Source organism: Lytechinus variegatus, chromosome 5 (genome assembly GCF_018143015.1).
Source record: "Lytechinus variegatus isolate NC3 chromosome 5, Lvar_3.0, whole genome shotgun sequence".
Classification (NCBI taxonomy): Eukaryota; Metazoa; Echinodermata; class Echinoidea; order Temnopleuroida; family Toxopneustidae; genus Lytechinus; species Lytechinus variegatus.
The window spans coordinates 20264873-20292738 of NC_054744.1; the positions used below are offsets into that span (position 1 = coordinate 20264873).

Here is a 27866-nt window from a genome sequence, read left to right on the forward strand (position 1 = left end):
ATTGTGCAACAGTTTACACCTGTTAGCCCAGTGACCCATCTTCTTTGATAATGAAGGCACGTGTGGTGGTGATCTTCGTCTCCTGTCTGGTCGCTGGGGGCGTCCTTGCCTTGGATAGCACCGAATGGCAGGATGGGGAGTGGACCACAGAACCAGAATACAACATCAGTGCCATTGAACCGTTCAGCAAACCAGGATATATCCTTCCAGATCTTAGCATAAGTGATATCATTTCTACAGTAGGAACAATGTACCAAGCAGAAGACCTCGTCCATGCAATAGGCTCGTTTTGCATGGAGATGAGACAACTTAATTGGTTGACAAGCGGAGCCATGGAAGAGTTATGTCTACCCATCCTCGAGGCTCTGCGGAATGATTCGTATGCAGAAGCATATTCTATTTGTCGCAGCTCTTGGTCCTTTGTTGCGGAACTCTTTGGAAATGAAGAAGACGAGTACAGGGACGAAGGCTACCCCGAAGGCGAATACGGAATGGAAGGCGAAGACGAGGTCGATCATGTTCCAATCAGACGAAAGCGATGGGGATTCAGCATTCCCCAGATTGAACTTCCCCCTCTCCCAGATATCCAAAATATAACTCTTCCACTCTCCCCAATCCAGGACATCCTTAATATAACCATCCCATTTTCGCCAATACATGATATTTTAAACATAACTGTTCCCTTTTCACCGGTAGACGATTTAGATTTAAATTGGACCAATCCCATATATGACGATACTGCGAATGTAATTGGAAATATAGGACTCATCCCACAATTCAATAGAAATTGGTCATTTCCATTATTCGATGGAACAGATTTTCCATTTTTCAATTTTCCTGACCAGTATGAAATATGTTCAAGTTTGGCCGGGCTCATATCTCATGACATGCCGACATATCCCGATCTTGATCATGGTAATATCTTTGGTGTGGTTCTGAAGGTCATCGTTGCCGAGCATCTTAAATCGATCCCTGGTAAATGCACGTCTTTCCTAGACGACTACGAGGGGAGTGGTGATACTGGCGGAGACCCTCTCTTCGATACCGACACTGATGCCATGATTGACGCCTTTGCAACTCTTGGTGGCTTCGATGACATCGAACAGATATGTAATGTTTCCGGTTGGGCTCTCATCATGACAGATCAAGGAAATTTCGAACTTTTTAACGAACTTGTAAACCAAACAACTGCAAGCATTTACAGTGTTATTACCAACAGAAGTCGATGCATTGATTTTGCAGATAGTCTTCATGACACTTTTGACCTAGGACGCGGAAACTTCTCCCATATCACAAGTAGCGATGCCTTTTGTGATGAACTATTTCATTATCCCTTCTGGAGAGGCAATATGAGCGAGATTGACTTTTACCTTTATGAGAACATGGATGAAAAAGATGGTTTCATTCACTTGCTCTTTTTCATTGAGATGCTTTCCCACAAATCGGACTTGGGTGCCCTTGAGTTTCTCTGCCGAATGTCTCCGTATACTGATGAAAGATTCTGTACCGCTTTGGCCTATAATGAATACAGGGATGTTTCGAGAGAAGAAATTATAGAGCGGTGTCTGAGGTACACGTCATTTAATAGCTTTGAATTTGATTTCTTGGCCCTTGTAAATGCTTTCGGGGTAGAATTTGGTTTTGATTTCTACGACTTTGGTCAAACCTGCTCACATCTGACTGATATCATCTTTAATGACGAAATCAAACAGAAATTTACCATAAGAAATGTGATCCAGATGGGAATGAAAGCATTTGGCCGTGCCCTGGCACCTATGTTCTGTGATTTGCCATCATTCCGAAACGGTTCGCTGGATTCATTAGAAGCTCCATGCGAGATTCCAGGGCGAGGTTGCTTCAATTGGACAATACCAGGTAATGACTTCTTCTTGGATCGTTTGGATGTAGGCTTTATTACCGGAACAATATTTAGCTTTCTTGGAGGCTACAGGGATGGTGATCACGTCTGCCACCAGATGGCTTTTGCATTGGAAAACGATACACTGCTAGATATGGTGGCAGGTAGATTGGAAGAGAGTATCTACAGACTGTTTGATAATGCAACATTCTGCTCTGACACAATTGACCTCATCACAAAGCTCATGGGAATTGACGCAGACATTGCTCCTTTAATCGGATTCATTAGTACCGATTCATTCTGCTTGGAAATGTCCGAAATCTTTCATCAAGAGCGCAACTACAACTTCAGCTTTGACTCTTTCCTCAATCTCTTTGTAAACGAAGTCGACGGAGGAGCACACTTTGTTACATCTGAGTCCATTATGTATGCCACGGCTGAGATGATGAAATTCGCTGCCATGGTCATTCATTCAGATACCATCGGAGATGCCATTTACACATCCTGTCAAATGTGGCAAGGGTCGGGTCCTTTCTTTTTGAGGCATATATTCGAGGTTGATGAATTTTGTCAAGCGGTATTGGCACTTGATCCAGGAAAACTTGAGCATGTGTGCATCTACGACCTTATTCCCTGGCTTAAGTATGGTCTGGACCATCATGATGATGAAAAGGAAGAAGAGATAGACTTTAATTTCGGAAGCCTTTTTGAAACTGTAGGCGAAGAGTTTGGCTTCGACTTTTCTGACTCTGGCCAAAGTTGTTCTCATCTAAATGATATCTTATTCAATGAAACTGTCGCCCAATCCTACTCAATCGACAGCGTTATTGTCAAGGGAATAAGAATTATTGGGAAGACTGTATCACCAATTTTCTGTGAGTTTGAAAACCTTTCAGAGACCGATTTAGAAGATCCATGCATGATTCCTGGACAAAGCTGTTTTAATTGGTCAAGCCGAGGAGAAGATTACTTCCATGATCGGGAAGATATCGGATTTATCATTGGCACCATTTTCAGTTACTTCGGAGGCTACAGAGATGGTGACCACCTTTGTCATCAGATGGAATTTGCACTACATGATGATTCGCAGCTTGACATGGTAGCGAATAAAATGAAAGATAGTGTATTCCGATTCTTCAGCGACCAATCTTTCTGTTCTGGAACCATGGGCATAATCAGCAACCTCATCGGACAAGACGTGGATGCAGCAACTATACTAGGCTTCGAGAATGCAGATTCATTCTGTGGAAATGTTAATCAAATCTACAACGACAATGGCGATCTTCCTGTCAATTTGGAGCCTCTCTATGTCCTGTTTGACAGTATGGATGAATACGGTGAGGTTGATTCTCATGCCATTGCCAATGCTACAATCGAAATCATCAAATTTGCCACAATGCTCCTGCATTCCGAAGATATGGGTGATGCCCTTTCGAGGACCTGCCACGTGTGGCAGGCTTCTGCCGCAATGTTCAATGTTTCAGAGATTGATGACCTATGCCAAATGGTCATTGAAAGCAATGCCGATGCCCTTTATGAAGTCTGCACTGATGAACTTTACCCTTTTATTCACTGGCTCGAGTATGGATCAGACCGTCCTGATGAAGAAAAAGAAGAAGAAATAGACTTTGACTTTGGTGGCCTGCTTGAAACAGTAGGCGAAGAATTTGGCTTCGACTTTTTCGACTCTGACCAAAGTTGTTCTCATCTAAATGATATCTTATTCAATGAAACTGTCGCCCAATCCTACTCAATAGACAGCATTGTTGTCAAAGGAATAAGAATAATTGGGAAGACTGTATCACCAATTTTCTGTGAGTTTGAAAATCTTCCAGAGACCGAGTTAGAAGATCCATGCATGATTCCTGGACAAAGCTGTTTTAATTGGTCAAGCCGAGGAGAAGATTACTTCCATGATCGGGAAGATATCGGATTTATCATTGGCACCATTTTCAGTTACTTCGGAGGCTACAGAGATGGTGACCACCTTTGTCATCAGATGGAATTTGCACTACATGATGATTCGCAGCTTGACATGGTAGCGAATAAAATGAAAGATAGTGTATTCCGATTCTTCAGCGACCAATCTTTCTGTTCTGGAACCATGGGCATAATCAGCAACCTCATCGGACAAGACGTGGATGCAGCAACTATACTAGGCTTCGAGAATGCAGATTCATTCTGTGGAAATGTTAATCAAATCTACAACGACAATGGCGATCTTCCTGTCAATTTGGAGCCTCTCTATGTCCTGTTTGACAGTATGGATGAATACGGTGAGGTTGATTCTCATGCCATTGCCAATGCTACAATCGAAATCATCAAATTTGCCACAATGCTCCTGCATTCCGAAGATATGGGTGATGCCCTTTCGAGGACCTGCCACGTGTGGCAGGCTTCTGCCGCAATGTTCAATGTTTCAGAGATTGATGACCTATGCCAAATGGTCATTGAAAGCAATGCCGATGCCCTTTATGAAGTCTGCACTGATGAACTTTACCCTTTTATTCACTGGCTCGAGTATGGATCAGACCGTCCTGATGAAGAAAAAGAAGAAGAAATAGACTTTGACTTTGGTGGCCTGCTTGAAACAGTGGGCGAAGAATTTGGCTTCGACTTTTTCGACTATGATCAAAGTTGTTCTCATCTTACTGATATTCTCTTCGATGAAATTGTCGCCCAATCCTACTCAATCGACAGCGTAGTTGTCAAGGGAATAAGAATTATTGGAAAGACTGTATCACCAATTTTCTGTGAGTTTGAAAACCTTCCAGAGACCGAGTTAGAAGATCCATGCATTACTCCTGGACAAAACTGTTTTAATTGGTCAAGCCGAGGAGAAGATTTCTTCCATGATCGGGAAGATATCGGATTTATCATTGGTACAATTTTCAGTTACTTGGGAGGCTACAGAGATGGTGACCACCTTTGTCATCAGATGGAATTTGCACTACATGATGATTCGCAGCTTGACATGGTAGCGAATAAAATGAAAGATAGTGTATTCCGATTCTTCAGCGACCAATCTTTCTGTTCTGGAACCATGGGCATAATCAGCAACCTCATTGGACAAGACATGGATGCAGCAAGTATACTAGGCTTCGAGAATGCAGATTCATTCTGTGGAAACGTTAATCAAATCTACAATGACAATGGCGATCTTCCTGTCAATTTGGAACCTCTCTATGTCCTGTTTGACAGTATGGATGAAGAAGGAGAGGTTGATTCACACTCCATTGCCAATGCTACAATCGAAATTATCAAATTTGCCACAATGCTCCTGCATTCCGAAGATGTGGGTGATGCCCTTTCAAGGACCTGCCACGTGTGGCAGGCTTCTTCTGCAATGTTCAATGTTTCAGAGATTGATGACGTATGCCAAATGGTCATTGAAAGTAATGCCGATGCCCTCTATGAAGTCTGCACTGATGAACTTTACCCTCATTTTATTGAATTGTTTATTGAAGGCGGGCCACATGATGTTGATCCTAATCGTACAGCTCCCATCGTTGACTTAGTCGATTTATCGAATGTTGAAATCTGCCTCGAAAACGGCGAGGTGACTTTTGAAGGATTGGAAGATTTAGATATCTTGGCATATCTAATGCAGATCACAAGTAAGCTCTACAATGTAACCGAAATCGATGAAGATAACATCTGTAAAGGAATAACAAACGTGATACAATCAAGGAAGGACATTCCGACGCTGATCACTGAATTTGTTGTGGAATGGATGACAGTTTTTATGCCGCTTGGTGCTGAACTGTGCTCTTGTTGGGATCAAGCTTTCGGTTATATCTTCCAGGAGACAGGTGATTCAGGATTCGGTGTAGACCAACTCAATGAGATTGTCTTGATTGCTGTGGATAGCATCGGACTGGCGAGTCATCATGAGCTTTGCAACGATCTTATCCACCTCAAGCCGGGTAACATGACTGAATATGCAGAGATGATAATGGAGGAAATCCTTGATTTCACTGCTAATCCAGAGAAATGTTCCTGTACTGTCAATCGTGTGATTGATTTCATTCTTCCCTTGGTCAATGTTACAATGGAAGAATTCCACAACTACACCTACCAGTTCCTAGGGTTTGAATCAGTGGAACATGTATGCAGTTTCGTTGCTGAGTCCTTCTCGGGTGTAATCGGTAAGTCTTCTTTTTAAGGAAAGCTAATAATAAATCCACCTCCCACCCTCAAAAGAAATAATATAGGGCTCAATCATGCTTATATTACTTCCATCACCTCAAAAAAGAATTTACAAAATGGTAATAGCACGTAATTTATTTTTTTAAAGAGGGAAAAAATCATACTGAGTTTCGAAGGAGCCAGGCATACCTGAAAAACCCCTACTTTTATTCTAAGGAGGAACTTGACTGTTCAGATTATGCATCATATCATTCTCCATCATTGGTTAATTAATGTACTCGTCCTCTGAAGAAAATACCTGTGTGTGTGTGTGTGTGTGTGTATATATATATATATAAGGGTGTGTGTGTGTATGTATATGTCTATATACTGTATACATTCCATTCAGAACTACTTTTATTTAATAATTTGTTATTTTTGCTTTTCTTCAAATTTTCCCAGATTGTATATATCTTTTTGTATGTTTTCTATTTTTTTAAATATTTTGTGAACAGAATATTGGCACATACCAATGGTATTAAAACAAATTCAATCCAAGTAAATGCATTGATGAATGTACACTGATTTCCTCATTCTGATTTCCTTCTATGTTTCATTGCAGTCGACCCGTCAGAGATAACTTGTAATGACCAGCAAGGTGAGTATACTAGGATACACTTCAACATTCAATTATATAAGCTAAGGATTGTTTCTCTAAACACACAGCACATGATATAATAATTCGTGTGAATGCAGTTGATGGAGAATCGGGAGGGGTGGGAGTATACCACTTTGTGCGCCGATTATGACTTCAATGTACATTTGAAGAATTGTCTTTGGGATCCTTCAGTATTGGTTCGGGTATATCAAGCAAATATTACAGGTCGTGATCAAATAGATGATAGCTTCTAGTTTTAGTTTGATAAAAAGTGAGAGAGAGAAAGGGAGAGAAAGAGAGAAGAACATGATATCATGGATGTTATGGCTCTCTTACGACGCTGAGATCGGGGGAGCGTTCATCAACATTTTCGTCTTACAAGTTGGCAGATCTAAAAACTTTCCTCTTTTGATTGGCTGAGAAGCACAGTTCATATGGAAACTGTCGGATAAAACTGAAATTTACGGATATAATGTCCTTTCATGAAACGCGTCCTAGATTACGCCAACAGAGCGTGAATGTTGGTTACTCTGGGTAACATCATTAGTTTACTTCATTGAAGAGTTCACAATTGTGACAAGAGCTGTAATGACTGCTAGATGCAAAACTCAAAATCGAATACACCTTCCTCGCATGCTGAAATTGTACAGTACTCCTTTCCTGGTATTCATCGAGTCTGTGATCAGACGTAGAAAATAATGTCTATTGAAAAAAAATGTCTATTAAATTTATATGTAAGATAATATATCATACATTGTTGCGCTTGACAGCGGATGCTGGATCAAGTCTTCGTTGATTTCTTACCCAATTAACGCCGTGCAATGTCCCCCTCCTGTCGAGCAACATCAACTCCCTAATCTTTAAGCACTAGACATTCTGTTTTCAATACCAATGTTCGCCTACGGAATGTACAGTTATATTTTTCAATATTATATTGTACTCCTAGCTGTGCTTTTTTTTAGGGGTGTTGACCCCTACGATATTTCAAGTAGTGAAAAGAGGGATAAAAAAAAGAGGATGAAGAAAGAATATCCAGCCGCTCAGTTCCCATTTTCTGCACGTGCGGATCATGTGATCGATTGGCATCCATTAAATATCTTTAAATTATTATTATCATTTTCTTATCGCTAGCACCTACGACCCAACGCACCACACAACCTACGACCCAACCCACGATTACGACTCAAGCTTCAACTAAAAGCTCAAATGATACTGTATCTGAGGAGGAAGGTTTGTTAATTTCAAATTTATAGACTGAAAATATCTGACTGTCCTATCCATTGCCCATTTCATTTCATTACCACTTGTATTTCTTATCTGTTTTTCATCTTTCGAACACACATCAAATTGGACTGGTTTTGCAGGAAATATGTAAAATGGTAATCCCCCCCCCCTCCAAAAAGAGAGAGGGAGAGAGACATAGAAATCTTAAGCAAAACCTACAACCTAACCTCCAAAACAAATTAAACCCTAAACCTTCTCTTTATCTTTACATTATTCTGTACAAAAAATTATTACAATCCTAAATCTATAGATGCCCTCTGAGATATTTACATAGGAGAATGATGTGTCATGTCACCAACACGTCAATAATTTTAATTGAAAATAAAATATTTGAAAAAATAAAAAAATATATGGAATAATAATGATAATCATGAAACTAATGATATTGATATTGGTAACAATGATGCATAGAAAAATCAATAAATTTTATATGAATAAATGAAACGATTAGTTGAATTAAAAAATACAACCATCAATTATATCTAAGGAATAAAACAAGTTATGAAGATGCAAGTAATAACTGATGAAAAAAGTCAGAACATTATTAAGTATGCAATTAAGTATGCAAGAAATTAAGTACACAATTAAGTATGCAAGAAAAGATGTTGAATCGGAGAAGAAAATTGCATTGAAAAAAAGACCCAAAAGTCGTAGCTCCAACGATTTACCAATCATGATTTTTGTTTGGTTTAATGTCGATTTCAATTCATTATGATCTTTGTTTTTGTCAATCAGAATGCTTTTTCATCAGGGATTGTGCCGGTGTATGTAACGGTGACGCTCGCTACGATTGTGCCGGAGAATGCGGCGGTAGCGCCGAACTCGACTGCGCCTTCACCTGCGGTGGTTCTGCGACCACCAACGGCTGTGGCTGGTGCGTCGGAGGTGAATCGGGGAGACCAAACGACTTCGGTTACGAGTGCGGTTCGTGCAAAGGGGAAAGTACGGCAACGACCGTCGATTGCAACAACGATTGCAACGGCACAGCTTACCGTGATGCATGTCAAGTTTGTGTTGGTAAGTAAAACTTTGATGGATCTGGCAGTGTATCATTCCACCTGCAACGGGAATGCATATATTCGGTAGATTTCTGAAAGAGATAATATACCCCGGGCTGAAATAATAATTATATCTAATTAAACAGAGTAAAAATTCATCGAAGCAATTGCGTAAGATCTGATGAAAAACAACAAATCTATTGAATTTTAAAGTTTAGCAATATTTTGTGAAGAAGGCTATATGAATGTTATGAATATTCATCAGTTGGGCTGGTGAAATCATGTCCCCACTTTGTTTATTTATTTAAAAAATAATGATTATTTCATATTTTCACAAATGTGTTTATGATATATTGCCCTTGTAATGAAAATCTTAATGTACTAAAAATACAAAAATTTAAGATGGAATATGACTTGATCAGCTGTCTAATTGCATTCTCATGAAGACATGCGTTCTCCAAAATAATGAAAAATAAAATTTTCAGTGTTTTGTTTGTCCTTGTCTGTTCAATTCATGTCATTTTAGTATAAGTGTGATAATGGTGATCCATAACATTTATTTAAGACATATTTTTATTATTAAAATAAATAGAACAAATTAATATAACCGATTTTCGCATTAAGGGTATGCTGAACATTTACTAGTTTCATGGATTTTCAAATGTTCCTCATTGATATCATTTCAACGCAAAAACTGACTCCTACCGGGGATGACAACATCCCGAAATGAGTATGACGATTTCCCTGGAGTGCATACATTGCGGCATTGCATAACCCTTGTGGGGGTGTCTGTCATAAGGTAGAACCATTCTTATATTGCCATTCGTCATCTTGATATCATCACGTTTCATTTTGGTTACAGGTGGCAATACGGGTGTGGATGAAGATTTCAGCGCCTCTAGCCTGAATTGCCTGGGACTTTGTGACGATAGATATATACTCAATGATTGTGACGAATGTGTGCCGAATACACTTGGGACCATTTTCTCAACAAAAGACTGTAACCACGAGTGCAAAGGACGTAAGTTTTATTCAGTTATTACATGTTTATTTTAGTGTATGAAGATAATTTCCCTTTATTGATACACGTATTTCTTGATTTGATTCTTAGATCATTGCAATATACGTTTTTAAGGTATAGAATATTGAAAAGGGGTAAGTATTGCGCAATTGTCATATTTTTCAACTCGTTTTCCCGCCAGTTTAAACGGGTATATAGACAATGACAACCAATTCACATTTTTTACATATGCATAATGTAAAAGAAACTATGTCGTGTATTTGACAGCGTCCTAAGAGGTTCATTTCCATTGGTATCGATAGGAAAGTAATGTCTGTATCTTCTTTCATTTTCTGATGATCGATGCCTCTAGTTGCCATTATCAATGAATGCGGTTACTGTGTCGGAGGTAGCACCAACAGGCCTGCTGATACCGGGCTCACTGAATGTGGAGTGTGCAATACAACATCAGATCCAGAATTCTGTTTCGGCTGTGATGGCGTCGCCTACAGGTAATCAATAAGTGCTTGTACTTTCCTAGGTGTGAAAAATGAAAAATATATATATTAGAAGAAAGGCGACCGTGCAGAGCAGAATAGGAACGTTCTTGGTGTCACGTCAGCAACACATAATTGATAGATGATGATATAATAGTCGGGCACATATTCACAAACAGGTTGACTTCTTTGACCATGGACCCCGGACATCCACCCCCGGATATCTACCCCATTAGGACAAGTACCCCCTAGGACAAGTACCCTCTAGGACATCTACCCCCCGGACATCCACCCCCCGGACAAAGGTTGATTCTTTGGCCAATAAAAATGCCCAAACAAATACTCGTAACAACATGCAAAATTTCCATGCGTGCAGAGTACTACATAAGATACATTACCACCTTCTGTTCGCAGAACAGTGGAATTTATCCAACTCAATATAACAATGAATAATTGATTACAATTTTAAAACGTTCATTTACGAAATGACACTTTCATTGTTTCGTACACGGTGAAGCTGCGACCGACGCGTGCATCAATGAAATCAAAATGCCAACGTTCCTTTTCCGAAATTGCAATTTTCATTGTTTGGTCCACAGTGAAGCTACGACCGACGCTTGTGATGTCTGTGGTGGAGATGGCAGCACTTGTTTTACCGTTGATAGTATAGCCCCCTCTCTCATCCCAGCTGACACCGATTATCAGGTAACTATGGTGATATCAGTCGTGTTGATAATGGTGGCATTATTGGTGACAATGATAATTATGAAATATACATTGATTATTTTTATGTTTATTTCGTTATCATGTTTATATTGTCCTTATTTTCATTATTATTACACTTATTATTATTATCATTATCATCAATGATGTTATTGTTGTTATCATTTTTATGACTATTATTATCAGTAATAATGTTATCTTAATCGTAATCAATATGTTATTATGATTTTTGCTATCAGAATTCCCCGTAGGTGTACGTCTATGACGATCGGCCAAATTGGGGTAATAATTGGTATGATTGATGGAAAACTGCTTGTCTTTAAATTTCAAGGATTAAACAAAGTACAAAGTGATGTTTCATGATCACACCATATCGGAGGGAATGATGCATAAGCATGCCATCCCAATGAAAAAAAATTATGTTCGACAAAACCCAATGAAACCTGAAGTAATACTCAAAATGACTATATTTACAGGATATATGCTATCGTGGTTGATATTCTGAAATCTTTTTTTTGTTAGTATAGAATTATGTAAGAAATATAAGAAATATGAATCCGATTCTCAGTCCACTGTGTGATGAACTACGAAAATATTCTGAATGGGATGTGTTTTATAATCTGTTCAACCTCGGCAGGTCAAACTTCGCGGAGCCGGTTTTCAGGACGCGACAACTAAACAATGTAAGTTCCTTGATAGCAACGGCGAGCAGATCGACGCTGTGGATATCACCAACGAGGTCGGCGATGAGTTCAATTGCACCGCTAATCTCCCTGCAGGTTTGTTGCCGAAACCAGGGCCCCTTCATTGAAAGAAATTGCGATAGATTTGAAGTATGAAAGGACAATTGTGATTGGTCACTTCCCTGTGCTTTGGGCAAAATGTGCAGGCAACGGTGATCTAGATTGGCCATAATTGCCATTCACCAATATTAATTGCAAACCTTTGTATAATGGTGTCCTTGTCGGGGTCATGATTTTAAAATACGACATGAAATTAAAAGATCTTGCGAACAGGACGGAGGATTAAACATAAATCAAAAATGCCTTCGCCTTTGAACATTTGGAGCCAACTGTCGTCTCAAAGGACTACTTCGAAATTTTATTTCATTTTTAATCATTTCGAAAATGATATATGAAACTGTTCATATACAAATATAGAGAAGAATTTAAAGTGGAAATAGAATAGAATAAAGTGGCTTTTAGCAGAAGAAAATTTAAACACTGGAAACGGGATTGAATCGCAATCTTTCAATACCCTTAGATTACATATGTCATGTTTATAGCTGCGAGTCATGTAGGTCACAGGGGAACAAGCTTCCTTTAGTCTATCAAATCTATCTTTCCAACTTTCTTTTTGTACAAAGCATGCAAAAATTGAAAATGCATCGTTTTATATGAATACCATTTTTTTCAGGAACGTACTCAGTATACCTTTCTACGGAGTCAACAGAACTATCCGAGGAATCCGTTAACCTTTATGTTTATCAAGGTATGAAATCACATTGGTTGAAGAGGTGTTATGTATAGATCAATGCTTCTACTGCTAATGGTGATGACGATGAAGATTTGCTGCTGATGACGACGATGATGAAGCTGATGATTTTGAAAATGATGGTGGTAGTGGTGGTGGTGATGGTGGTAGTGGTGGTGGTGATGATGGTGAAGATGATGATGGTGACAATGATGATGATGACGATATCAATCAAAATTTGGTTCAGATCAGTCAAAATAAAATATGAAAGCAGTAATCATAATGATAATAGTAATATATATTACGATGATTGATGTCTCGTGACATGTAGACTTTCCGTGGAATCTGCCCTAACCCTTTAATAGGCATACTTTACATAATTTTCCTCCATTTTCGATTAATAAAGATCAATTTTCCTGAAACCATTTAAAGTACACAAAATAAAAAAAATAGAAATAAAGGTTGATTCCGGGGAAGAATAATAAAACTAAACTGTTAAATTGAAAGGGCATTAATACTAAGATCTACATACACTGAAAGGTATACCAAGTCGCGCCCGCTCCAAGACCAAGGAGATGCAATGATTTACCGTATAAAGGCGCTAACAATGTGGTATTGGGTGCTCGTTTGATTTTTTTTTAAAAGAATTCAGGACCACACTTGATTTCCTGTTCTGATCATATTCTACTCGTATTATAAATGTTTCAATTGTTTTTTTTCCTGCAGAAATCACCGTAAACAGCATATCTCAAAGTGAGTTTGATATAGATGATAGCGAGACCTCCATCTCCGTTAACATGGTGTCAACAAGTGGAGCCTTTACGGCTTATAAGACATTGACCACACCCAAAGCTATCATCTACACTGGTAAGTCCTTGTTCAAAAGGTTCAATACGGGGAGCGTTTCATGAAATGACTTGTCGGACATTTATCCGACAAATCCTGTTTTATTCGACAGTTACCATAGTAACAGTGCCTCTCGGCCAATCAGAATGAAGGAAAGATGTCAGATCTGACATCTTGTCGGACAATATTATTGTTGATGAAACGCTCCCCTGGTCGCATACTTATGCACATCAGTTACACTTTACATCGAGTAAAATTATGTCACAGACTGTTTTATGGATCAATTTGACCCTTTCTAACCTCCGTTTAAAGGCGGGTCACCGAGATATAAGGACCGCAGAAAAACACACATCACACACGTGTGAAGACACACACCCGCATACACCCGCACCCACCCTCACACACGCGCACACACACACCGAAACGCTTAACAATATCTTTCCAAATGTCCTTTATATTCACTCTCACACTCGAACCCATGCATGCACGCAAACACACACACATACTTCATTATCTGTATAATTAGCTCTTTTGAATCTATATAAGATCACCTGATCACCGACTAATATTTTTAAAGGAAGGCACTTCAATTTCCCCTCCCGTACCCTCCTTGAAATTAATTCTTTCACTCCCAAATAATCTGTCCGTTTTCTCCTTCCTTATAGAAACTGAGAGAATTGTCATCGATGGAACCTTTGGCGGAGACAACGATGATCTTCTGGAGTTTTCGGGTCCAATGTTGACGACCTCGACGCAGGTTACCGTGTATCCATCCTTCAATGGAATCGACTCTCTGGCTACCCCCGATAATGCAGGTTTCACCATCACCTACTACGCCCCCGCTCCGGTTGTCGAGAGTCTAAAGTTTTCATCCACGGGTAATGATTCTACATTTTCCTCACTTACAAATCTTTTAATTAAAATTTGACAATTTGGCGTACTTCCTATTTGTTAATAAGACCCTTGATGTCTAAGACTAGGCAATGAATAGCCTCCACGGAGTACAGGCAAGTGTGTCACGGTCACATCCTTTTCTGCTCATGTCTTTCAAACTGTACTTTCAGTCATAACGAATTTCTTCTCAAGTACAAGATTAACGCCTTGAAAACACAGTGGAATAAGATCAAACTTTAATCGTACATAATCTCGTATCCCCACTTTTCAATTTATCTCCATGGGTTTGAATTTGCTTCTTTTTTTTTTACTTCATTCTTAATTCAGGAGAACTGTACTCTAAATCACATCTGCTTGTAAACTATAAATAATGCGTGGTTTGAAACAACGAGACTTTATTTTTTTGTTGTTCACTGTGTTAATCATCACCTGCCCTATTACAGGACATCTACTTGAACTCGAGTTTGACGTGGCAATCAATGAAGATGCTGTGACGTCATGTGATGCAATCTTCATGAATACGACGACCCTGGGAGGCGAGGATGCCCAGTGCTATGCATTTCCTTTCCTAAGAGTTATTTACATTCTACCTTCAAGTCTGGACGGTGGAAGTCTTATTGAACCAGGTAAAGGTTAAAACCATCTTAACTTGTAGGCGACTGAATTTTGTGATTCATATGTAAAATTGGATCCAGCAGTTGGTAAGGTGCAAATATTGGCGGGAAGGCTTTTGGGAATGCGATATAACGTCGATTTGAACCAATGTCGTAATTGATGTTCATTGGCATATTTGTTAACACTTTCTGTTGAATATCCTTTTCCAATGTTTCCTTTTTTTAAGCACTGAAACCCCATTCTAATAAAATCATGGGTTTTCTCTTTTTTCTGTGACCAATCTTTTGGGATATAAACGTGAAGAGTAAATAAAAAAATCTTTAAAAAAGTAAATCTTATCATCATAATAAAAAAGAATAAACTCTCTCCTAATATCAATGATTAATTTGATAATATTCCCTATATTTTGCAGATGATGAACTGATTCTGCGCGAAAATATCCTGAAGAAGCGTGATGAGGAGTATGCTCGGTACGCCAGTGGAACACTGACGGCATCTTCCCCCGACGAAGCGGTTTCCGTTATCGCTGACCTTCAGGGTACTGAAGTAATAAGCAGTTGTGGAAATGTCCGTCTCAGTGCTTTGCGATCCCGTGGAAGCGCAGGGCGTTCTTTCACCTATCAATGGTCTGTGTCCAGTGACGGTTCGATCCCAACCGAATTGACGGATGAACTAACAGGTAGGTTGGTTGGATAATACTTCGACCATTATGTAAGTGGTAGGTTATAGGCATCACGCTTTTAAAACAATGCACCTAATGTTGCAATATGGCGGGCAGTTTGAGTTGAGAGATAAAGTGGTTCAAGCACAATCAAAAATATGTATTGAAACCAGTACAAGGTTTTTTAGAGTTAAGTAGAACTGCATGCTAAATTCACTTACAGATTAGTAACACCATGTTTATCATATCCAATCACTCTTCTTAAAATGGTTTCTGTGCTCGCTAGGGTAGATGATAAGATACTTTACATACAAAGCTAGATACGGGCAAATTTGCCTATTGCAGATTTATGTTGAAAAAAGCAAAAGAGTTTCCGAGAGAAGTGGTCTTCTTAAATCCTCTCTTCTAATCGATTATTCTTAATCTTGCAGCCGCAGAGAATTATGCATTTGTCAGTCTGGCGGGATCCTATCTGGACCCAAATACGGAATATACCTTTATCATAACGGTAGAGAACTTCCTTGGAGGAAGTGACACCGACAGCTTAGTGGTGACTCGATCTGATCTTAACAGACCAGACGTAGTGATCTACCCAGAAAGAGTTGATATCAGCAGCGCCCTCATCTCTCAATAGTAAGTTTATCTCTCCGTACTATCTGAGTAATCTGTTACCCGGGTCTGTTACTGACCCTGAATGGAGGAGACCAGATTAAGCGTTGGAATCTATTTTCCAAAGCTAACGTAGAGGGTGTAACTTCCTGTCCCAGTGAGTTTAGGGGATTGGCATTGGGTTAATGAGTTTGGGGGTCGAACCCTCAACGTGCGTTTTGATAAATTAGCTTCCCTTAAGCAACGTCCAATCTGGAGTATGATAGTGGATAGTGGTAAGGCAGTCAATGGCGGACCGTGACCCGAAGGAGACAAATGATTGGAGGGCACTGTATTTATGAACAATGCCGTGCCCCTCCAATGTTTTGTCTCCTCCGGGTCACGGTTCACCACCGAAGGCAGTCATAAGCAGTGGTTGATCTAGACACATTACTTTAAATGGGCACACCCTATATCACCCTCCCTCCCTCCCCCTCCCCTTCCCCATCGAAACCTCGCTAGATCTTCAACTGATCTTATGCCAGGTCATAATTCTCAAAACTAATCGCTTATCTTATTGACTGTGAGTTGGAGTTGTGTTCTTTGTGAGAAATACTTTCAGGGATTCAAATCTTCAAAGTTCAGTAAGATTTTCCATTTAGTGTCTTTTTTTTCTTTATAAACATGTCCCTCTAAAGTCTTAAGGTTCATATACCCTAGTCGGAACTGAACTTAAGACTGTTTTTTTAAAGTTTGCTTGCTATCTTGTGCATAGATTTATTTCGGTCGCTCTTGTGATTTCTACATTTTGGACAATTTCAGACACACATTTATGTCACCAAATCGCTGAGTCGAATATGTTGAAGTAGAATTTAGAATGCCATTTGAAATGAAGGAAGTTTTTGTTCTTTCTTTGTAGCTTTTTCCTCCGCGCCTCTGTGCGTTTCTCCGAGGCGTGTGGTGGAGCAGAGCAAATGGTATATTCCTGGTCAGTGGATGATGATAGCATCGCTCTTAACCTGTTGACAATGAGCAAACCACTCTTATACGTTGGAGCTGGTACTCTTCCGGGTAAGATTCCTCTTAGAGTATATTTTCATTTCCCTAGTTTCATTCTTCGAAATATAGCAGTTTAGGTCATCACTTTCTAATCGAATCGAGGCAATTCGAAATAAGCAATCTCGGTTTTAAAGGGTTATCCTGTCAAGATATTCATGGCATTGAGTACTTTTCAAACACATTTCTCCGTGTTTCTTGTGCATTGGATATACGATCACTCAATCAAACTTTGAAGAAAAAAATAAATGAGGGATTTAAAAAAAAATCCAGATAAATGCATAAGATTTGATAAAGATTAATCTAGAAAGAGATAAAAGAGTGTCCTGCGAGCAATAATGCATATTAGGCCTCATAATCACTGGACTGTTATATTCATGTGCAAGGTTCCCCGTCTGCCCGTGATCTTTTATTCTTTTTGGGGACCTTATCGTGGATATGGTGTCAATTCTAAAATGCATTTCCTTCGTCTCACCTTCCAGGCGACACCGACGTGACCTTCACCTTGGAGGTCAGCAGAGAGAGTGACCCATCCACAGTGACCACGCAGACTGTTACCGTTACCACGGTTTACTCCGACCTGGTTGCCCTGATCGCTGGAGGGTCTGAAAGAACCATTGGCGTCGACAGCGGTAATTTCACACTGGATGGATCTTCGTCTTCTGATCCTGATAATCAAAACGAAGAGATGGCCTACCTGTGGACTTGTGAGGAGGTACAAGTTAATTCAATTTCCTGCATATTCAATGGTCTATGAAATAATCTATATAGAATATTAAAAGTTGCCCCAAATTTCACACTTTATTATATACTAATTTGTAATACGTCGGTTTCGATGAAATTTGATACGTTACCGAAAACAAAGTAGAGAAAAAATCATCCTATGAAGTATTTATGAGTTAGACGCAAATCCAGTTTGTTATGATCATGTCAACACAAACTACAAGTAACCCTGGAACTAAAGTAATAAAGAGGCAATAGTAATTGTGTAGAAGCATCTAAACTATTTGGAACTGGTTTCAAGATAATTTCATTTGCAGTTTACGACAACCGCTCTACCCTTTGTTATGTATCTATAAACAAATATCATATTTCTTTTTCGCCAGTTGAACTCAGATACAGGAAGCTATGATCCGTGTGTATCAAGCGACACCCGTGAGTTGTTCCCGACAGAAGGCGAATCTACAGCGAGCACTTTGTCATTAGCTTCCAACAATCTCTACTCTGATTCAACCTACCGGTTCACCCTCGAGATCACCAAACTATCGAGGACGGCATCAACCAGTGTCACCGTCATCGCAAAAGCTGGCAATCCCCCACAGGTTAATACCCCTATTTTGTGTTTGGGGATTTTCAATCCAAATCCAAAGAAACAGAAAGCTGAATGTTTGAACGAACTTTTTAACAGCTTTTGAAAGTTGTCAGAAGGTTTTGATTTTTAGTGTTTGGTAGTACTGGTAATCCTTGGAACGTAAGTTGCAGCTTTATAAAGGACAAAGTGTATATTACATTAAGTGCTTGTCTTGCCTTGGTGCGTTTTGATTGGGTTACTTGGAGACCGCGAGGAGCCGAAAACATGCTACTATAATATTAAATCTTTTTATTACCCATCACATTCTCTTGTAGATAACTGTTCCTGAACCCCTCCCAGACAAGATCAAGAGCAGTAGTTCCCATACTTTACGAGTATATATCACCCACACATCAGATATTACTATCGAGTGGGCAACCGTCGATACAGATCTCGGTGAGTATTCCATATTTCACGTTTTCCATATAGCGATGGATATATAATTTATCAATTTTAGATACTAAAGTGCCAGCCAAAATTTAACCATGACATCTGCATTTTTAATTATTTTAATAGAAAAGTATGTCATTAACACTCGATTAACTTTATTCGTCTTTGGCTTGTCTCTTTATTTTGGCGGCAGGAAAATGTTGTTGACATTGGCCCTTCTGTTGCAGAAGACGTTTCCCCGCACCCATGCAGGATCAAACTTGAACCCCTAGTTCTCATAATGTAATCGTTCGGAAAAGTCCAATGTTTTTGGTGTGTGATAAATGCATATGTAACTCATGCGGTAATTTAGAGAAGGTACATTCAAGATTAACACGATTGAGATCTAATCAATATTTTCCTCCATTTTATTTGTATCGGGATAAGAAGTTTAACCTTTGGCGATAGATTGCATCAATGGCGTGCAGTTTTCATTAGAATTCGTTTGGTTATAAAAATGAAATTCAATCATTGGTGAATCTTACATTTTTTATCTTCAATTAATGCACAGGATACGGATACGTTGACTTTTCACAGCTGAGTAGTCAGGAGCTTCTCCTACAAGGAGAGACGTCACCTTTCTTTACAACCGCTTATGTTGCCATCCCTACAGGTAATTTACAGGAAAAGGAAATGGATAGGTTAAAAGTCAATTGTCCTAGCATATTGATTTGAATGCAATAATAAGACTATGAATTCAATATTCAATCCAAACCGTCCGTATCACATAGATAAATTATTTCAAAATCAAAAAATATTAAAAGGGGGGACAATCAGAAAATAGGAAGCCTTAATCATTTTTATAATGGTGTCCTTGTATTAAGTAAGACGGAATGACCATGACAACGGGTCACTTTGTTGTTGGATCAATGTTTATAGAGTAACTTTAAATGTCAACTCCTTACAATATGAAAGTGAATTACACTGGCAAATGATTAAATCCCAAAGCATAAACAAATTCACGACCGGACATGATTTGTATTTTGGTCTTGGAGGTCGGCTGTAGGACTAAATTTACTAAGTTCACTTATCTTTTATTTCGTTTTTTTCTATTCTGTTGGGTTTGGACTTGAAAGAAGAGAACGAACTCGATTGTTGCTTAATTTAGCTATTAAAACAACTTCAAACCTTAACTAATTTTTTTTCTTCATCTTCTAATCTCATCATTGTAGGGACTTTGGAAGCGGGGTACACTTACTCTTTCTCTGTGACGGTAACCGACGCAGAAGGTCAGGTCTCGACTAGCAAGATCGCCACCACGACATACGGAGGGGTGTCATCCTGTACCCTTGGCATCGTTGATGGTTCTACAAGCTATCAAGAGCTTGATGAGGTACGCTTTGAAAAGGGGCCCACCTTTTTTATTCGGAAAAGGAGTAGGCCTAAAGGGATTCAGAGATATTTCTGTCACCTACACTGATGAAGGTCATCAATGTTGTATAAGTGTCGCAACTGAAGAAATTAAGATGATGACGTTAATAGTAGTAGTGGTGTTGGTGATGAGGTGGAAGATGCATCCGATGATGTTGACCATGATAACAGCAATGATGCTAACATTTGCGACTGGAGTGTGATGCGAATTCAAACCACAACCATTTATATCCATTTTCCTCGTCACTGAGATTAACAACTATATTCCCTTAAAAATGTGATGTAATGTTAACAATTGAATTACTTTTACCCGTTTTCCTCTTTTGTTTTTATCTCTAAAGATCACTCTGGTGACTCAGAATTGTGTAACGGATGCCGAAGCCTATCCTCTGACCTATCAGATACTCCATGAGAGGGCAGAGTCCTCTGGAACTCGTTACAACGCTCTAACAGGTGCCTTAGCAGAGGCCAGTATCACCATCGTAGGTCTCACAGCCTTTAGCAACGACCAGAACACATTTGCCGTCAAGGTAAGCAGAACAGTTTTACCTAACAGTCTTTTATGTGATTCGATCAGTGGTAGGTACCACCAAGATCCTCGATCATCATCAGGGCCCACACTGATTGCATCTTATCAACCTTTGTGACTGGTATCGTATAAAGTTATCAAATCGCATTTGTTACATTCTCGGTTAATTTTGACGCATTATATTGGGGGCCGTTTCATAACGCTATTCGTAAGTTAAGAGTGACTTTAAGAACGACTGGTGATCCTTTTTTTGTGGTAAATTATATTCACACATTCATATGTTCGTCGGTGATTATTTAATGCGTAAGAAATGTTCACCAGTCGTTCTTAAAGTCGCTCTTAACATGCAAACAGCTTTATGAAACACCCACCAGGCGAAAGGACACATTTTCATTTGCTATTGCAAAAGCTCAAAAAACATGCGCGTATGTTATGAAGCTTCGCAAATCGCTCGCTTGCGTTTTTTTGTTATTCTTTTAATTCGGCGGAAATTACAAAGTAATTTGAAATTTCTCGCGAATGCTTCCTATATCCTGGTGCATTTTTTATTTGTTAATTCTTCTCGAATATGTCTTAAAAGGTTTGTATGACTTGCGCGATTTTCGCAAATCCTCAGCCATTTTACGATATTTTACCAAATGTCTCGCACAAGCAGCGATGTTTGACCGATTGTTTCCCGACTTTTCTGCGAACGTTTTACTTATTACGAGACATGATGTATGCTGTTCTATATACCACCAAAATATCGGTCGGATCATCAAATTCACAGTGAGCGAACGAGGTTCATTGATCGCAAATTGGACGCAAAACGTTCGCCTGTATTTGGATTAGATATCTGCAAGAAAGTCGCACATGATTTTTAGATCGTTCGCGCTTCCTGTTTTCAATTCAGACAGCTCTTATTTCCAATAAACATAAATTATACATCGCCTGGTCTATCTGTTTTCATAAATTATTTTCCATCTCTGATCACATGCCATATTTAATTCTCGTTAAAATATTTTCTTTCATTACCGTGTGGTTCGGGTTAGATGTAATAAAATGAATGTTATATTCAACCCATAGTAAGGTAATAACTGTATGATATATCTTGTGGTCAAATGTTGTATTTTCCGCGCAGATCAATCGATGTATATTTCACAATCTCATTATTTGGTGACGGATCCTATTAATATCGTGAACTAATTGAAATTTCTCTTTATCTTCATTTGGTATAGGTATGCAATGATGTTGGTATCTGTTCCCTGTATGCTCTTACACTTGATGTCACTGCAATTGAATCTTTCACTCAAGAGCAGTTTGAGGAAAGTATAGCCAATCTAGTCGATCCACAAAAGCTTTCAGGTAGGTTATCATCTTCTTTTCACCCATTGTTATCACAACAAAACTTAATCTTAAGATGGGTAAAATCACCAATAATCATTTTAATTAGTTGAACCACTTACTTTTCTTTTCCTTCTGTCTTTTGGATGAACGTTGAATTCACTTTTTTTTTATTTCGGTAAGTAAAGTAAAATCAACAGCAATTTTCTTATAATGATCATACTAGCGAATATATTCACGTCTTCCTTTCCTCTTCTCCCTTTTAGATTACTTGTCCATTTTTATATTTTCTTGATTTTATTTTGAGTTGCACGTGTTTAAGAGAAATTTTTTTTATAAAAAAAACACTACTTTGAAAGGTAAGGGGAAAAGGCTTGGTGTGGTAAGGCATTAATCCTTATTCCGTATACACTTTATTAAGACCTGTGGGATCTCTCAACATGTTTTCTTTACTCTAACACACATCAAAAATTGTGGTATTGATTGGAGTACATAATATAGTTTATGGACCACACCAGTGATTTTACTCCAGTATCTTTGGCAGTTTTACACTCTTTGATGTTACGTTCAATCTATTGCTCTAGAGTGTAAAATTTAACACAACATGGTGTAATTCGCTAGGGACACCAAGTGGTGCCAGTTGTAATTTTTTTAAGTGCAACAACCAATATAATGTATTGCTTTTATGACATTATCACGCAACTAATAGCATCACTGTCATAATTCAACAGGAAACTTCCTTGATGCGTTGGTCACCTTCAACACCATCGCATCCGTTGGCGTCAGCGAGAGCAGGAAACGAAGAGCTGTGGCAGAGACGTCTGCTACAGCTACAGAGCAGCTGGATCTTCTACAGAGTGCTATCTCCTCGACGGTTCTCGACACGGCATCCGCCCAGACCCTTCTTGATCAATCAGACAGCGTGGTCGTTGCCGAACTGACTCTCGCCGACATGGGTAAGGGGCGGGCTATGAGTCCAAGGAAACTGAGGGGGCGGGGGAAGATGCATCACTTTGTAGAGCAATATTCATGTCTTTCATCGGAATTGGTGGTCTCGACCGATCACTTGCAAGACATGGTGATGACTACAGTTTGGATGAGTTGTTACAAATCCAAAGCCAATAAATCTTAATACTGACTTTTTAATTAGTAAGATCTCACACTTTGTATTCTCATTAAAGTAGGACATCTGTTGATGTGGTTCGGGAAGACCCGATGCAAGCTACACAACCTTCTAATTTTTCCAGGACATTGACAATAGTAATATTTCAAATGACACGCTTATCATAAGTAACAGATCGTCCTGCCTTATCTTTCCCTTAAAATTATTCGATTTGATGAACATCACATGGCATTGTATCGGGTTTGTCAAGGCGATCATAATTAATAAGTTAGGCAGAGGAAATTGAAATATAATTGTGATATATAATTCATCTCAATTAAACACTAACTTAATAAAAAAAAATTGGAGAATATAAATTCCTACTACTCAAATTCTTTTCGTATTTTACCCGACTTTTATGTAGATGTTTACCTGGATATCCTTATCGAGCTTGTAGACGTGTTCAGTGATGAAGAACTCCCCGAGTCTAGCGCTGAGACAGTTCTTGAGAAATCGAGCCAGATTGCTTCGGAGCTTGACCCGCAGTACAACTCTGACATGTTTGCAAAGATTGCGTGAGTATAATCCCAAGATGTTGCAAGGATACTGTTCTTAGAACAATGCAATACGCAACTAAATTTTGGAAAGCCATTCATCATCATTATTACGTATCTCGAAACGTTCCATCGGTACTACGTACATTAAGAAGCACAAACATACCTCAGTGTAACCGGATATTTGTCTGAAAATTTGACATTTGGCAAATTTTTGGCATTAAAAGTCTAATGAATAGAAGAATATCAAATCAGCATCATTCTGTAAACATGGTAAAGCATGATTATGTTTACGTTTACCCTACGTTTTCAAGATAGGAAGATGAAGTTGCCTATCATGTAAGTCGAGTTCTGTTTCTGTTTGTTTTCCCCAGGACCCTAAGGAACACACTAGTCAAGGGCCAGCTGAGTCAGATCCCTCTCGGTGGGGAACCTACCGAGACCAGAGCTGGGTCCCAGACCACCAGGGCTTTCTATGCTATTCCGCGTGACACCCTGAGCACAACATCAGATAACACTTCCTTCAGCGTCAAGTTCGGAAGCGAGATCGAAAACTTGTGAGTATATAATAATAAATCCAGACCTCTTGTTCTCCTTCTAAAAATTTTACTCCCTCGCTCGTCAGCTCATCCCACTATTTCAAGTCTCGCAATCATCTCTTTTCTATTCCATCTCCATATTCCATGCCACTTTGTAGTTTGAAAAAAGAAAACTCCTATTATGCAAACCGTTTTCAGGTAACATATCTATTATTGCTTCTGCAAATTCTGCAAAATGTATATGCAATCATTTTTCCTGTGCATTTTTTCCTAATAGATATGCAAGCTGGACGTGTGCTTCTGGGGGTACTTGTTCTGGTGTTCAGATAAGGTTTACTCAATACGATGATGATGTTGATCATTACTCCACTTCCGCTGAAGATATGGCTAACAGAGCTTCGTCCATCCTAGAAATAGATCTGCTTGATCCAAGTGATTGTAAGTCATCCAAATTATGAAGATATTGTTTCTGTATTTATTCATTTACTTTTTGTTTGGTTGTGGATTCAGTCCGACAGTTGTTTTATCCAGGATATCAAATCATTCAATTGTTCATTGAAAGGTTTACTCATTTTCCTATTCATCATTTAGTAATTTATTTGATTCTTAATACGTTAATAATAATAACAATAATAATCATTCATGCATGCATGCATTTATTCATTTGTTTTACCATGGAGATGGATGTTACTATTTCCATGAATTTTTTACATGTCCATATCTTACTATACAAAAACACGGTAATCACCGTCTTAAGACATTAGCTCTTGGTCATTACCCCTCTACAACTACCCGATAGGACAACACCTCTACGGATCATGATTGCCCAGCCATTATTTATTTCGTTCTACATTTCTTTTTCGTCCTTGGTATATAGCATCCGAGTTAGATATCACCGGACTTACCAGTCCCATCTCAATCAACATGACCGCAACCATTCTCCAAGACGATAAAGTCTACGACTGCTACTATTGGGATTCCAGCAATAGCTCATGGAGCCAAGACGGACTTACGACTGTCTACCACTCAACCGTCCTGTCAGAGTGCCAAACAACTCACCTTTCGGCATTCACGCTGATCTCCGTCGATGCACCGACCACGGTTCCCATGCCGACCACCGTAGATGATGACGGCACTTCTTCTACCGGTACGTTTGGTGAATGTTACCACATTTTTTGTCAGAGTATTTACAATGGTTAATAAATGTGTGTAGATCAACCTTAAAATTAGCATGATGATTATTTAGTTCAATTCAATACTATTCAACCAATCCAGAATTGGATACAATGTTATTATTTAGTTGCCGATTCAAAGGCGCTGATGATTCTGAACAAGTACCAAATGTTCCTGTTCATACACGTATTCTTAACTTGGAAACGGGAATTAATGAAGAATGTTTTAATTTCTAGTTCAGCATTTTTATGTAAACTTGTGAACTCTCTTCCAGATTCTGGAGCTACGACCGCCACAACAGAAGTCAGTAAGTGACCCTTTGGTGTTATGTATTTTCATTATACCCCCCCCCCCCTCGAAAAAAACACCACTAACTTAATAAGAAAACGATTGCCTATAGGGCCATGTATTGATTCTATTTGAGCTCCTAAATAAGGATCACTGTAGTAAGTGTTATTATTAGCTGATGTCACTTTAAGTGATCGTTCATTTTAACTATTTAGTACTCCCTCCAGAATATGAGTAAATTAATGAAATATTGAAAGAAAATACATAAATGACAGAAAAAATGAATAAATTTATAGACTCTTATGGAGCTTTCCTGTCATAATGAGCAACATAATTTTCACCATGAATATGTCTGTCAGCCTAAAATCAACTTGGTTTCATGGCTTTTCTTTAATTGGTTGAAAAATATAATTATAAATGAGTATAGTTGAAACTTATTAGTGCTCTTTAGTGTAATTGATAATTGGGAGTGTCTTTTTACAGGTTTGCTACTCGAACTAGATTTGAACCCTGGACCTACTATATTAATCATGCTGTTGACCTTCCAAATATCCATCGCATTAATTCTTACAGGTGAGAGCGGCGGCAGAGGTGGACTTAGCACTACCGGCATCATCGTCATAGCCGTGGTCATACCTGTCGTTCTGATTCTGATCATCGTCATCGCCATCGTGGTCATTATGTCGAAGAAATCCTCTAAAATCGGAAGCGCTGATGTGGAGAACACGAACAGCAACGGTGCTGGCATGGGCACCAGTACCGCTGGTGGGCTTGTGCCCGTTGAGTCCGCTAACCAGGTAGGTTGATTTTAAATCAATATCTCGAATAATAATAAAAAATGCTGTTGCATTTAGCTGTTTTCTCATTTGTTTCTGTTATGTGTTTAAATGAATCTAAACTTAAGGATTAAATAAAGGGAATAGTTTATCTCCAAAATTTGACCATTACACATTGAGATTTAGGCTTTTTATTTTTTGTACATTTTTCATAAAGCTATTATTTAAGCTTGTGGTTTCTTTCTTGAAAATGATAGTAAGAACACTTGCAAGGCGCCTTTTCTTAAAAGACTTAAAGTTATGGATTTGATCACAACTGTAACTACCATGGTAACAGAGCTCGGCATCCAATCAAAATCAACATTTCTATTCCAGTTACCATGTTTGGCAACGTGACACATGCCTCATGAACACAACGGGGGGGGTGTAAAATATGTTATTCTTATAAATAAATGTACAGCATAAACAAATTGGAACCATATGGATACCTTATTGGGCCAACAAATTTTGAGAAATTTTGTTATTCATATTTATTCAATCCCTAGATTAAGTCATTCGAAATTTTATACTTTATGATACATAGTACTGCACCTTTGCTCCTCGTCACTATCCGTGATTTACTTTTCTTCGTTTTTATATTACCAAATTGTCCATGAATTCTTATGAATTTTCCAGGCCTTTAGTACCCCGAGCCATAACCCACCAACTGCTCCCCCCGCCAAGCCGTCACATACCGTCGAAGTTGCCGCTGTCCCTGAACCAGTCGCCCAGGACCCTATCATGGACGCTACGAGCCTCCCCGGGTCTCCGGAGCCCCCTCCAGAAGGACCCCACATCGATACTATCATACGGGACGCACAGGAGGGTGGTAGGGCTCAAACACCCGTAGACAGAGCCATGACACCTGTGGAATAAATTATACCCCCAAAATAAAACAAAATTAGATGAATTAAACCAAATTTATAGAGAGGTAATGGATGTAAAATAGCAACTTCCCATATGCAGCTTTTCAGTGATATATTACTTTCACCACTGACGCCACGCATGACTCAATTAATGGATACTGAAGACAACAGGTATAATTTTCATTTTCTAAAGGTTCTGTATACAAGTTATGTCAAGTTATGCTAAAGTAGAACCTTCACTGATTCA

The 27866-nt window shown here is 38.9% G+C and overlaps 1 protein-coding gene across 1 annotated transcript; it reads left to right on the forward strand.

Moving 5' to 3' along the window:
- Positions 1-27866, forward strand: LOC121415682. Its single transcript, XM_041608985.1, has 30 exons — positions 1-6006; positions 6609-6644; positions 7776-7874; positions 8664-8945; positions 9789-9947; positions 10300-10438; positions 11023-11128; positions 11784-11925; positions 12563-12637; positions 13346-13486; positions 14131-14343; positions 14803-14985; positions 15387-15653; positions 16067-16268; positions 17143-17294; positions 17762-17994; positions 18386-18601; positions 18906-19026; positions 19571-19672; positions 20232-20392; positions 20772-20960; positions 22177-22303; positions 23014-23238; positions 23809-23959; positions 24313-24495; positions 24755-24915; positions 25355-25624; positions 25925-25957; positions 26512-26735; positions 27390-27866. The coding sequence occupies exons 1-30, from the start codon at positions 51-53 to the stop codon at positions 27627-27629; spliced, it is 10788 nt and encodes a 3595-aa protein (XP_041464919.1). The 5' UTR covers positions 1-50; the 3' UTR covers positions 27630-27866.